Source organism: Penicillium bovifimosum (assembly GCF_028826915.1).
Source record: "Penicillium bovifimosum strain IBT 22155 chromosome Unknown utg000005l_segment0_segment0, whole genome shotgun sequence".
NCBI classification, from domain to species: Eukaryota; Fungi; Ascomycota; class Eurotiomycetes; order Eurotiales; family Aspergillaceae; genus Penicillium; species Penicillium bovifimosum.
In genome coordinates, this window is record NW_026622714.1 from 3,163,220 (window position 1) to 3,175,628 (window position 12,409).

At 51.1% G+C, this 12,409-nt stretch overlaps 5 protein-coding genes across 5 annotated transcripts; 4 read left to right on the forward strand and 1 right to left on the reverse strand.

The window, feature by feature from the left end:
• Window positions 1–784: 784 nt before the first annotated feature.
• On the forward strand, window positions 785–3,668 carry ura7 (small subunit rRNA maturation protein UTP4; the record flags this gene model as incomplete). The annotated part of the gene is made up of 2 exons (XM_056667137.1): window positions 785–1,838; window positions 1,906–3,668. The coding sequence occupies 2 exons, from the start codon at window positions 785–787 to the stop codon at window positions 3,666–3,668; spliced, it is 2,817 nt and encodes a 938-aa protein (XP_056520733.1).
• An 849-nt stretch (window positions 3,669–4,517) lies between these two features.
• Window positions 4,518–6,949, forward strand: N7515_006394 (Alcohol dehydrogenase superfamily zinc-type; the record flags this gene model as incomplete). Its single annotated transcript, XM_056667138.1, has 8 exons — window positions 4,518–4,616; window positions 4,683–4,900; window positions 5,549–5,698; window positions 5,766–5,912; window positions 5,979–6,075; window positions 6,128–6,592; window positions 6,670–6,791; window positions 6,847–6,949. The coding sequence occupies 8 exons, from the start codon at window positions 4,518–4,520 to the stop codon at window positions 6,947–6,949; spliced, it is 1,401 nt and encodes a 466-aa protein (XP_056520734.1).
• Window positions 6,950–7,564: 615 nt separating this feature from the next.
• On the forward strand, window positions 7,565–8,785 carry N7515_006395 (KH domain-containing protein; the record flags this gene model as incomplete). The annotated part of the gene is made up of 2 exons (XM_056667139.1): window positions 7,565–7,955; window positions 8,085–8,785. 2 exons carry the CDS (start codon window positions 7,565–7,567, stop codon window positions 8,783–8,785), a joined length of 1,092 nt encoding a protein of 363 aa, XP_056520735.1.
• Window positions 8,786–10,453: 1,668 nt separating this feature from the next.
• Window positions 10,454–10,666, reverse strand: N7515_006396 (uncharacterized protein; the record flags this gene model as incomplete). Its single annotated transcript, XM_056667140.1, has 2 exons — window positions 10,454–10,576; window positions 10,607–10,666. The coding sequence occupies 2 exons, from the start codon at window positions 10,664–10,666 to the stop codon at window positions 10,454–10,456; spliced, it is 183 nt and encodes a 60-aa protein (XP_056520736.1).
• Window positions 10,667–10,840: 174 nt separating this feature from the next.
• Window positions 10,841–11,065, forward strand: N7515_006397 (uncharacterized protein; the record flags this gene model as incomplete). The annotated part of the gene is made up of 1 exon (XM_056667141.1): window positions 10,841–11,065. One exon carries the CDS (start codon window positions 10,841–10,843, stop codon window positions 11,063–11,065), a length of 225 nt encoding a protein of 74 aa, XP_056520737.1.
• Window positions 11,066–12,409: the final 1,344 nt, after the last annotated feature.

Consider the following 12,409-nt stretch of genomic DNA (forward strand, 5'->3'; position numbering starts at 1 on the left):
TGCATGGAATGAGCTCAAGTCAGGTTTCTGAATTCTGATTGGGAATCGCACGTTTCTCTATATATGGATGAATGGGTCTCTGGCGGCTCCTTACCGGTTGGTTGGTTTGAGACCTGCTCATCTCTTTCTGTGACTGGGTTTGTAAGAAAGCCTTGGAGGTAACTCTTCGCGCCCTTGAATCAGTTGATGTTGCACGTCCTCGAATTGATCTAGGGCAGTGCTGTAATCTGGACACCTTGTGCATTGGACTTCAAAGTGGCCGCTTGAATGTATTCCGGTCAACCTGCCAACGTTGGCTTTATACAAGCCTGTACTTCGATTATGTCATAGTATTCTGGCACAATCAATTTGTCCTAGATATGACAGCCCAGTAGCTCAATTACCCCATACCTCTGAACCAGAAATATCGGTCACAGTTATTGTTGTCTCCTTTCTTGAACATTGATGTTGTTCGAAATTGTTGATGCCTTGTTTGTCAGGCATTACGATACCTGAGGCTCTACACGTGACTTCGGGAAAACATACCCAAGTAGCTAGGATATTCCGGCCGCTAAAAATTATCTACAGAAAAAAAAGTGGTAGCGCAACAGTCGCAAAGGAAAGCTTCGACACCACGTTATAATCGCCCCTTTTGTGTTGAAGAAATGAATGTCTAAAGGCTGATACCACAGCCCTAGCTGAAGTAATTCTGAATTGATTTCAGCGTCCCCTCATTTCCGATTTGCACACCGTTCAAAACCATCCGAAACGAACTCTCAAGGCTTCAAAGCCCACCTTCTCAATCATGGATATCCACCGCTGCCGTTTCGTTTCCTACAACCCACAGGCGATCAATGCGCTTGCATTTTCACACCCGCCATCAGCAGATCTAGCTGGACGTGGCGTACCCACCCTTCGACTAGCGATCGGTCGTGCGAACGGCGATATCGAAATATGGAACCCGATGCGCGGCGCCTGGTTCCAGGAGACCGTGATGCGTGGAGGCAAGGACCGCAGCATTGAAGGACTTGCATGGACACTCGACCCGCAAGAGGACGGGCCCGATGGCACCAAGTTGCCTGGAAAGCTGCGTCTGTTCAGCATTGGATACTCCACTGCCGTCACTGAATGGGACCTCGAGAATGGCCGCCCGCTCCGCCACTCCAGTGGAAACTACGGGGAGATCTGGTGCCTTGCCGCGCAGCCGCGCTGGCAGGCTACCAAGGGCAAGGATGGAAAGTTGGCTGCTGCCGCCGAGGGCGAGTTTACGGGCCAGCACCTTGCAGCGGGCTGTGCTGATGGGTCAATTGTCATCCTGTCCACTGCCGATAATGAGCTCAAGTTCCTGCGTCTCATGCGTCCTTCGACGAAACGAGCCCGTGTCCTGAGCGTTACCTTCCAGAACCGCCATACCATTGTTGCGGGCTACGCTGATAGTTCTATTCGTCTCTTTGATATTCGCACGGGTCAGATGCTGCGCACAATTTCCCTGGGAAAGGGCCCTACTGGTGGTCCGAAGGAGCTGTTGGTCTGGTCGGTGAAATGCTTGCCGGATGGCACGATAGTCTCCGGTGACTCGGCTGGTGAGATTCGATTCTGGGATGCGAAGAACTACTCTCTCGTTCAACGGATACAAGGCCATCTCGCCGATACACTTGATGTCGCAGTGAGTGCCAATGGAGACACTGTTATCAGTGGAGGTGCCGATCAGAGGACTGTCGTATACCGCAGAAAGGAGGGCGAGAAGGGCGACAAGAAGAGTCGCTGGGCTGAGATTATGCACCGTCGTTACCACACCCATGATGTCAAGACATTCGCTGTCTATGAGACAAAGGACATCAGTATCGCTGTCTCCGGAGGTATGTTAACCACGATCTGCTCCGCATCTGAGAGTTTCCAACCAATGCTAACTTATTTCGTTCAAAGGTCCTGATGCAACTCCGGTCGTTCTCCCTCTTCGTGAATTTGGAAAGGAACACCACCGAAAGCTTTCCAGCCTTCCGCAAATCCCTCAACTTACGTCCTCGCCGGCATCTCGTTTGGTCATGAGTTTCTGGGACAGAGAAGTGAGCCTGTGGCGGGTATCACGGGGCCCTGCGTCTCTGAATGAGAACATTGATGGCCAGCGGCACAGACTCGTCGGTAAGGTCCTGATCAAGGGCGAGGAAAACATTTCGTCAGCGATGCTGTCAGCGGATGGCAAGATCCTTGCTGTTGCAACCATTGCTGAAGTCAAGCTATTCTCCCTCCGTCGCCAAAAGGGCGATGAGAAGGGTGTCCTCGCCATCCAGAAGATTGATGTGCCCAAGACGCTTTCTGGAGAAGGTGCCCGCCTTGTGACTGTTTCCCCCGATGGCAGATGGCTGTCAATTGTGCGCCCCAACAGCGACATCTACATGGCACGCATTCAGCCCGCCTCTCTATCTACCAAGAAACCTCAGGTTCTGCCACAGTTTGCAAAGCTCAAGAGAGCCGCGCGGCATGTACGACACGAAAAGGCATCCCACGGAACATTGGGCGACTATGAAAGGACGATACGATCTGTGGTGTTCTCCGATGACAGCAAAGTTCTGGCGAGTGGTGATATCTCTGGTTGTGTCGATACCTGGATGCTAGACACAGCGACCGCTGCTACGAACGGTGTAGCCAGTCGTGAGTCTGACGATGAATCATCCGATGATGAGGATGAAGACGTTGTGATTGAGGGCGAGCGCTGGACTATCGCTGCCGCAGAATCACCAATTCCCCGCATGAAGGCTGGCATCACTTTGCTGTCCTTCCGCCCCAAAACCGCCCCAACACAGAAACTTCTAGCCAATGGCACTAATCAGTCAAGCGAAAACCGACTGATGGTTCTCACAAGCGAGCACCAGCTCATTGAGTTTGACGCCCGGGATGGCAAATTGTCCGAGTGGTCAAGACGTAACCCCAAGGCATATCTTCCTGCAGAATTCCGAGGTGTGAAAGACCGCGCTATGGGTTGCATGTGGGATCTCTTCGAGGGTCGCGAGCGACTTTGGCTCTACGGAGCCTCTTGGTTGTGGATGTTCGATCTGCTCCAAGACTTCCCCTCCCCGGAAGAGGCAGGCGCTGAAGAGGGCAAGACCGCGGGTCAGCTTGCCAAGGCATCGAAGCGCAAGCGCGAGGCACTCGATGACGACGAAGAAGAGCGCAGAAAGCACAACACCGGTGCCGGCGATCGAATTCCACAGTCACAGATGGACATCCACTTTGGTACCAAGGTCCGCAAGATTGTCGGAAGCGACGAATCGCAGGGAGAGTGGATCACGCTGGATAAGGAACGCCCCCGTGTCGCGGGTGAGGATGATGAGGCCTACGAGTACGACGAGTCTTTCGCTGCCACTAATGAGACAACCCTCGCCCGTCTACGACGCGGAGATGGAGCGAAGACTCAAACACCACAGAAGGAATCACGGAAGCCTCAATTGCCTTCTGGTGCCAACGGCGACACAAACCAACTGGTGGAAGCCAACGGTTCCTCGGCTCAGCCTGCACGTCGCTGGTGGCACACTTATAAATACCGTGATATCCTCGGTATCGTACCTCTCAACACCCTCGATGACGATTCCGACGACCAGAACCCAAGTGGGAATCTGGAAGTTGCGGTGGTGGAGCGACCTATGTGGGATGTTGAGCTGCCTGGTCGTTATGTGAAGGATTACGAATGAAGCAGGGTTGTGAAAGGGCTTCTGTAAAAAAATATATTAGAATGCAGCTGATTCAGACATATTGGTCATTTGAGCATGGAGCGGATGTTATCGGGCGTCTTATGTACAGGGATTCTGAATTGATTACCCTTCTCAAGGTAGCTTACTTATGACGCGTGGACCTCGTACAGTAAATACGTCTCTTATTCACCCGTGAATACCTACATCAAGGCCGAGAGGAAATAGTACGTATAGTTAACTACTACGTAGGACCGTTGACCAGAGGCTCGGGAGAGTGCGGGGGCCTTAGGCAGAGTACTTAAACCTCCGAGCTCAGCTCACTTGACTTCCGCAACGTCTGTTACGTCTGTTACGTCTGTACACCCTGGACTTTCACTCTCCTTTGAGTCCTTTAAATTCGGCAACCCTCAGCTCTAGTCTCTACTTGTCTACGTGAATCCCATTCTCCTTTCAATCCGCTTATCGGCTTATCGTCCAAACGTCAGTTGGCATCCCAACGACACATCTTCTTCTCTCCATAGATCCTTTGCAAGGACCTTGAAATATTGTTGCCATAAACCGAGCATACATATCTTTGGCAGATAAATCTCAGAAATCCACAAGGGGGCCAACAGCAGGACTGGGCCGGGTCCTGTCAGATCGAACCCGCCCAAACAACCCCAGATCGAAGAAACAGCAGACAAACATCCTGCGCGCTTCTAAATAAACGGCTCGCATATTCCCTCTCAAGTGACAGCCCTCTGCCGCTTCGGACTCACCTCCCAGGACCATCGAATACCATCTCAAATCCCCTCCCCCAGAAACACACTCTACGCCCATCCGGCAATAACCGCAGTAACTCCAACCACCATGGGTCTCTCCTACAACGTCTACTTGTCTGCCAACAAGATCTTCGGGTGCAAGAAATGCAAAACCCACCTGGCAGACTTCAACGAAATCATCAGTCGGGTATCTCTAGTCCTTATCTCCCACATGAACAAGCAGCTGCTAACCGACGACTCTTTTTGATTCCAGAACTTCCGAGGCCAGCACGGAAAAGCATACCTCTTCAACACCGTTGTCAACGTCACACCAAGCGAAGCTGTAGAGCGCAGCATGACGACTGGTCGACATATCGTGCGCGATATCTCCTGCAGACAGTGCAAGGAAACGGTAGGATGGACGTACGATAAGGCATACGAGAGCACCGAGAAATACAAGGAGGGCAAGTTTATCCTTGAGGAGGAGCTTATGTGTGTTGTTTGTTAGTGTGAGGGGGACCTCCACTAGTTTAGTCGCGATGGTGCCTTGGGTCGATACCTATCGATCTTCGATCCGGTCACTTGACGACCATCTGAGAAACGATCTGGGTTTCTCTCTCGATACGAGCGGGCTGCATCCTCTGAGGATTCTTATGGTCTTTTTTTCCATTTCGTGCTCTACCAAGACTGATTCTCGTGGCTTGATGATTATTTGCTTTTCTCTTTCTCAGCCCTGGAGTTTGCGATAGGCGTTGCAAGGAGCATTTGACTATTCGATTCGCTTTGAGACTTGGCCTTACATTATAGGTTACTCATGTATCATTGAAATATCAATCTGATGCATGTTCTACTTTGGGTATCCCGCGCTCACTCTCAGTGGGGACAAATGCCTGAGGGCGTTGGTCCAGCCCCACAAGATAACTCGCACAGAAGCCCGAGAAATTAGTCGATATCTTTCCTTTGGCTTCTTTCGGAGTTTGTGATTTGATCGTTTTATATTGAAGGATTGGGCTTTTGAATGTTAACTAAGCGCAACGTACACTCAAGACTTCTTCCTCCTTACCCAAAAAGTAAGTCTTAGCGGGCACTTCCAGATGAAAAAACGGATAGAATTGGCAATGGACTTATCGCCTTCAACAGAATGGCTCCCGCTCCCTCTGGTTCTGGCATGATGCAAGCAGTCGTGTTCCATGAGCCCTACAAGGTTACCGTTGAACAGAGGCCTATTCCCAAGGTGCAGAACCCGGAGGATGTCGTGGTCAAAGTGGGATATACTGCGCTTTGTGGAAGGTGAGATTTCATATATCCATTTCCCGCAAAGGGCTATATAAGTGCTGTGTTTCATAATGCGTTATAGTGAGCTACATGTGTTCCGCGGCATAGAGCCCGCCGGATCGGGTTTTATCATGGGCCATGAGTTTGTGGGTGAGATCGTTGAGCTGGGCAGTGCCGTTAGGAATCTTCAGAAGGGTGACCGTGTGGTCACTGCTTTTACTACTTCATGGTCAGTTGTCTACTCACTGAATGCTCGATCGAAGTGTGATCGAAGTTGTGCTGATATCATGGTTAGCGGTGAATGCTTCTACTGCAAGCAAGGGTGGTCTTCTCGCTGCGATAAGAACGGTCTTTTCGGCTGTGACAGCTTGGACGGTGGACAGGCTGAATATGTGAGTTTGTTGATACTGCTCGCACTTTCCCTTGTATTGATATAAAAGATAGGCCCGCATTCCGAATGCCGAAGGTTCTGTCATGAAGGCCCCCGAGGGCGTTGACGAGAAGTATCTGGTGCTCATGGGAGATATCTTCCCTACTGGCTGGTTTGCAGCCAACAATGCATTCAAAAACTCGACCCCCGAGCAGATTGCTGGGCAGACTGTCGTTCTGATTGGATGTGGACCTGTCGGTCTCTGTGCGCTCATCAATGCGCTCGAGTACAAGCCCAAGCATATCCTGGCGGTTGACTCGGTCCCGTCGCGACTGGAGCTTGCTAAGTCGCTTGGTGCTGAGCCGTGGAACTTCCAGCTCGATCGAGCTGGTCTGGACAAGCGTGTCCTGGAGTTGACGGATGGACGTGGCGCAGATGCTGTCATTGAGGTCGTTGGATTGAGTCCTGCCTTGCGCACTGGCTTTGAGCTGCTGCGACCCTTTGGAACTCTCAGCAGTGTCGGTGTTCATAATGGGGAGGTAAGTATCTCTAGGACTGATGTACATTCTGTGCATTCTGTGCATTCTGTGCATTCGGTGGCTAATGAGGATCATAGATTCCTTGGGATGGCAATGATGCGTATTCGAAGAATCTCACTGTCCAGATGGGTCGATGCCCTGTTCGGTCTGTTGCTCCTCAGGCTCTAGAGGTTCTCAAGAGAAACCAGGATAAGCTTGGGTGAGTGCCCTATCTACCTTTTAGGGTGTAAGTGAGTTGCTAACTGTGGGAATAGCTTCATGGCAGATAAGATCATGCCGCTGTCGCAGGCGGTGGAGGGGTATGAGCTATTCAACGCGATGAAAGTGCAGAAGGTGATTTTCCAAGCAGATCAGTAGAGAATAAATAGATAGTTATGAAGAGGATAAATAGCATAAATGTCAGTGATCATGTCAGTGATCATGTCAGTGATCTCAGAGATAACTTAAATTTCACGGGTGGCCTTGTCTCCGCTTAAGGCAAAAACACGACTGGACTTCCTCAACTTCACCTCTTTCACTTCCATCGCCCTCACCTTTCTTTCTTCCTCCTCCCTCCTATCCTCCATTCCCCTTCTCCCATCTTCCCCTCCTCTTCCCCTCCTCTTCCGCTTCTTCGGTTCCTTTCTTCTTTCCCCCCCTCTTCTCTGACTGATCCGACATTCTGCCGTTTTCCCCTCTCATCGACTTCTCCACTTCTATCTTCTTCTGTGAGTCCTCAACCTCGCGTTTGAATCCTTTCCCAGTGGATTATCTACCGGTTGAGCGTTTGCGCTTTACTGCCTGTCATGCGCAGTTTGACTTGATCCCTCATTTCACGAAACTGACTATCCTCCCCCTCACAGTGAAGTCTCTACCGTCCGCATCCCGCGACCGTATAATCTCAATAACTCCTTCCCCGCTCTCGCATTTCGCTTGACTCTTCTAAACCGAATCTCCTACACCTCTCCTACTTCCACCCTTTTTCAATAAAAAATGGAATCCACCGAGATCCACCAAACCGCTGTTGTGGACGAGTCCATGGCCGACTTCAACGACAACCCTGCCGAGCAGGGTGAGCTGGAGACCCCTCTCAAGTCCGATGAGGAGTACGCCGTCTCTGAGCTTACTCTCCGTGCCATCGTTTCCTCTAAGGAGGCCGGTGTTATCATTGGCAAGGCGGGCAAGAACGTTGCCGACTTGCGCGACGAGACCGCTGTCAAGGCCGGTGTGAGCAAGGTAGTTCCTGGCGTCCATGACCGTGTCCTGACCATCACTGGTCAATTGCGCTCGCTTGCTCGAGCCTATGCGATCGTGGCCAAGGGTCTCCTGGAGGGTGCCCCGCAGATGGGCATGGGCGGCGTTGTCTCTAACAATGGAACCCACCGTAAGTGCTATCTTTTTACTTGTCTTCAATTCCGAGGGTTGGGCTCTCTCTGCATGGGGGTTACAGATATTCTTTCCAGCGATCCCAGACCCCTCGTTCTGTTCTGACATCATGCTAACGTTCTACCAGCTATCCGCCTTCTTATCTCCCACAATCAGATGGGCACCATCATCGGACGACAGGGTCTGAAGATTAAGCACATCCAGGACGCGTCAGGTGTCCGTATGGTCGCACAGAAGGAAATGCTTCCTCAATCTACCGAGCGCATTGTGGAGGTCCAGGGTACACCCGATGGCATCGAGAAGGCTGTTTGGGAAATTGGCAAGTGTCTGCTTGACGACTGGCAACGTGGCACCGGCACCGTCCTTTACAACCCCGCTGTGCGAGCTTCCCTCACTGGCTCGCAGCCCCTCAGCAACAACGCCCCGGCTGGAAATGGTTACCCGAACAACAACAGCAGCCGTCAGTACAACCGCACCGGCAACGGTGCCGACTTCAGCGATGGTAGCTACAACCGCCGATCGAACTCCGATGCTGGCAACCGCGGCTACCCCTTGGTCACGGAAGACGGCGAGGAGATCCAGACCCAGAATATCAGCATTCCTGCGGATATGGTTGGATGCATCATTGGCCGGGGTGGCACTAAGATCACAGAGATCCGCCGCAGCTCCGGAGCTCGGATTTCGATCGCCAAGGCCCCTCATGATGAGACTGGCGAGCGTATGTTCACCATCATGGGAAGTGCTCAGGCCAATGAAAAGGCTCTGTACCTCCTCTACGAGAACCTCGAGGCTGAGAAGACTCGCCGCAGCCAGCTTCCTCAGGAGTGAGTCTTTGATGCTCCCTGGTGAGTTATGGATGAGATGGTCCTAGCGGGATTCCTTTGGGTTCTCTGGCCTTACGACTTCCTTGGAGACTGTCGGTCACGATCAGCGGCGGTCATATGCTAGCGCTTCTTTTTTTTCTCTTTCTATTTTCTTATTTGATTCCAAGTGCTTGCAGTTATCTTTCCTTTCCTCCTTTCTCTCGGCTCTCTAATGGGTATCTGGCCTCATACGTCTGATCTTCAAAAAAAGGCAAAAGTTCACTGCGATGGACGGTTACACATGCGTGTCAATACCAAGTCTCTGTTGACCATTGTGCTTTGGATTGCATCGCTGGGTGCCCTCTCGATCGTCTACTACAACTCCGCCACATTAATCACGACATACCTACACATCCATTGCCCTCTCTCGCTTTCTACGTCTTGACACTCGCGGCAATGTCCCTAATCCGCCTGTACTCTGACCTTCCATCCCAGTCTCTACCCTCTCCTTGTCCGCCGCCATATTTCCTCTACTTTTCTCTCCTCGACTCATGTACCTTCTCTTTCTTGCGATGCTCCATCCCTTGCTCACCCTTTTACCCTGTTCGTTGCCGTGTATCTTGACCTTTACCTAAACGCCGAAACAACAAAAAAACACTTCTCCCTAAATCTCTTACTCCACCGCCGCTTTTATCTGCTTGCTGCGTGCCGTCTTCACTATTCTCTGAACTATGGATATTTAGTATCAAGTTTCTATGGAACATTGCCATAATATGAAGGGATCAATACCTTAGAGAATAAACGGTTCCTTTCTTATTTATCTTCGCATCGGGTGTAGCAATACAGTAGCATCAGAAAATTATGACTTCTGGCATATGTATCGCCTTCATAGTTCGCCTATGCCCCTACGTACTCGATGTCGTGCCACTTCTTACCGGGAGCAACTTTCATGTAGCGAGTAGTAATCGCGAGCGCAACTTCAGGCAACTGTTACATGCCGGGCAGTACTTTGAAGAAAATAGTGCATTCAAACTAGAGCAACAAATCTGAAGAAAAAATAAGAAGAGAAGCAAAAAGGAATTAAACATGAAGCTTTCAACTCTCCTCTCCTCATAGGGCTCAACTACAGTCAGTCATCAACTCCCCAACCACAATGACTAGTTCAACCCCGGCGCTCAACCCTCTTCATACACGTCTGATCGTCACAGGAACAAGCAATCCCAGTGGTGAATCGATCCCGGCCGATAATAGCATTCGACTGAGTCCGAAGTCGCGACAATATCGTCATCATAAGCGCCGCACCATCTTCCAGAAATCCACATAAGATGGCATCCAGCTCACGTTGGGAATGGGCGACGCAGCCGCAGTGGCCCGATCAGTGCGATACGAAAACCCTCGTGTCTGTTACAAGCCAGAAGGGAACCCCGGAACAGAACAGAAGAGATGAACTGTCGCTTAGGGTCATAGCCTTGCAAATGACCAGGGATTGATACGCGCAGAAGATAGGCGAGATATGGTCGCCATTGATCTCCCACTATCGTGGTTGAGAGTCTTCCTAGACGCGTCCCATCTGCGACTCCGTGACAATCTAGCTGGATGCTGGCGCAGCTTCAGGGCATCACGCTTTCGTCCGGCGATACGGCGTGGGAGTTCAGGAAACATTTCTCCTTTGGCCTAGGCAGCTCTCCTTCGACTATATCTGCTGCCGATACTTCTTCCCCAGCTCCCATTGCACCTTCCCGCGAACGAGTGCGGACTCCTTGCTATCTGTTCGCACAGCATCGTCCCATAACTTGATTTTCATTGCACCCCAAACCTAAGAAAAGGTGCATATCCACTCACGAACCGTGAGTTGGCGCATGGGGAACCTCTGAGTGTCGTCGCAGACCGCGAACCCGAAAGTCATTCCTTCATCTCAGGGCTGGAACGGGCCTCACATATCACAGTCTGCCGCTGGTCCAGTCGACAATGCTACCTTTCCGGTACGCGCTGACAACGCCGTGGGAGCAGAGGAGGCCATCCGGGAATTTGAACTGCAAAGGCAGCAGTAATCCTTCCATCCCTCCTATATTCCAAGCACATGACCCGCTTCCCTCCCTTCGCAACTCTCCATCTTCAATTCCCTTTGAGTCCATCATCATCCCGCGCTCAACTTGCGCGTATCATCATCATTCGCAGCACTACCGTCATCATTTATCGTTCGAGGTCGCTGCTTTCCACCAACGACTGCATCTACGACCCCGCTTTAGAGCAGCCAGACCCAGCTGTAGCTTACATACACGCGTCAACAAGCACCACCGAATAGGACGTATCTGGTGATGAGATGCGCCATGCTCGCCCCCAACAGGAACTCAACCAGTAACCAGCATGCGTGGGCTTTGGTCTGCTGCAGCGGCTGCTTCCTCTGGCAAAGCGTCGGCTTCATGCCATGTCCCTTAGACCCCTTCGAGACAAAGACCGATATCTCGCGGAATCGGTCTTGCAAGCCACGCTCATCCCCGACATGCACTCGACCATGTTCGATGATGTGATCGTCGCCGGCGCATATTGGCCGCTGTGTGTTTTCTCGCCCAATTCTGTTCGAATATGCTCCTCGCCCAATTCAGCTTCCTCGGTCCTTGTCGGAGGAATGGCAAGAGACGCGAATAGTGCCAGTCCACAGCATTGCAAATGTATATATCGTACTTGTCACCTGCGTATATGTGGGAACTTGATTGTGTTGGTATGGGTGGTATGGTGAAGTAAGATGTGGTCAGAGATCCAAGCTATACGTATATGTTGGTACAGATAATTTCCGTAAGCCATCTCGGGGAATGGGACCTGACAAGGTTGATAGGCGTGCTTCAGTCCTTGTATTTGGATCCGACCTCATTATGTGATGAGGAAATTTCCAATGAAGGGTATGTGCCCCCCGGTATGGAGGGACCGAAGCCGAAGCTTGGCTTTCTCCGTCCTTGTAGGTGGAATGGTGCGAGACGGACACGGATAGCGCCAGTCCACGGCATTGTAGAAGCACATGTAGTGCTTGTCACCAGCATAGCGTGGGAGCATGGTGGTAGTGTCTTTTGGTTGGTCTTGGTATACCCTTGGGTGGTGTGCGTGTGAAGCGCGGAGTTGACAGAGATCCAAGCTATATGTATATGTTGATGTAGATGGTGTCCGCAGTCATCTTGGGGATCTGACAAGGTTGAGGCGTGCTTCAGTCCTTGTATTTGGATTCATATATATGGAAGTTCCATTATGTGATGGGAAACTTCGAATGAAGGATGTGGATGTATGTGGTGAGGGAGGGAAGAGAGAGAGAAGAAATTGGAAGGTGGAAGAAGTGGAAGGAGATATTTATGCTCTGCACATGACTAGAAGTGGAAGGTGCGCGATGTTTGTCACCACTCATTCAGGAAGGAGCGATCAACCTGAGGCAACTACACAGTAAAAGTGGAAGGCTCGATCTAGAAGTATCCATACCACGCAGTCTTTACCTACAAGTGTACATTTCTATGTGTTATATCATGTGATGCGTGCAAACCTTGTCTGTGCAAAGGTTGAAACCTGGTTCTTGGGGCATGCTGTGTGAACACATACTGCCCGTGATCCATGGATGTTGACCAGCACCAACATATTACTGGACATTGAATGGAAGTTGCAACGA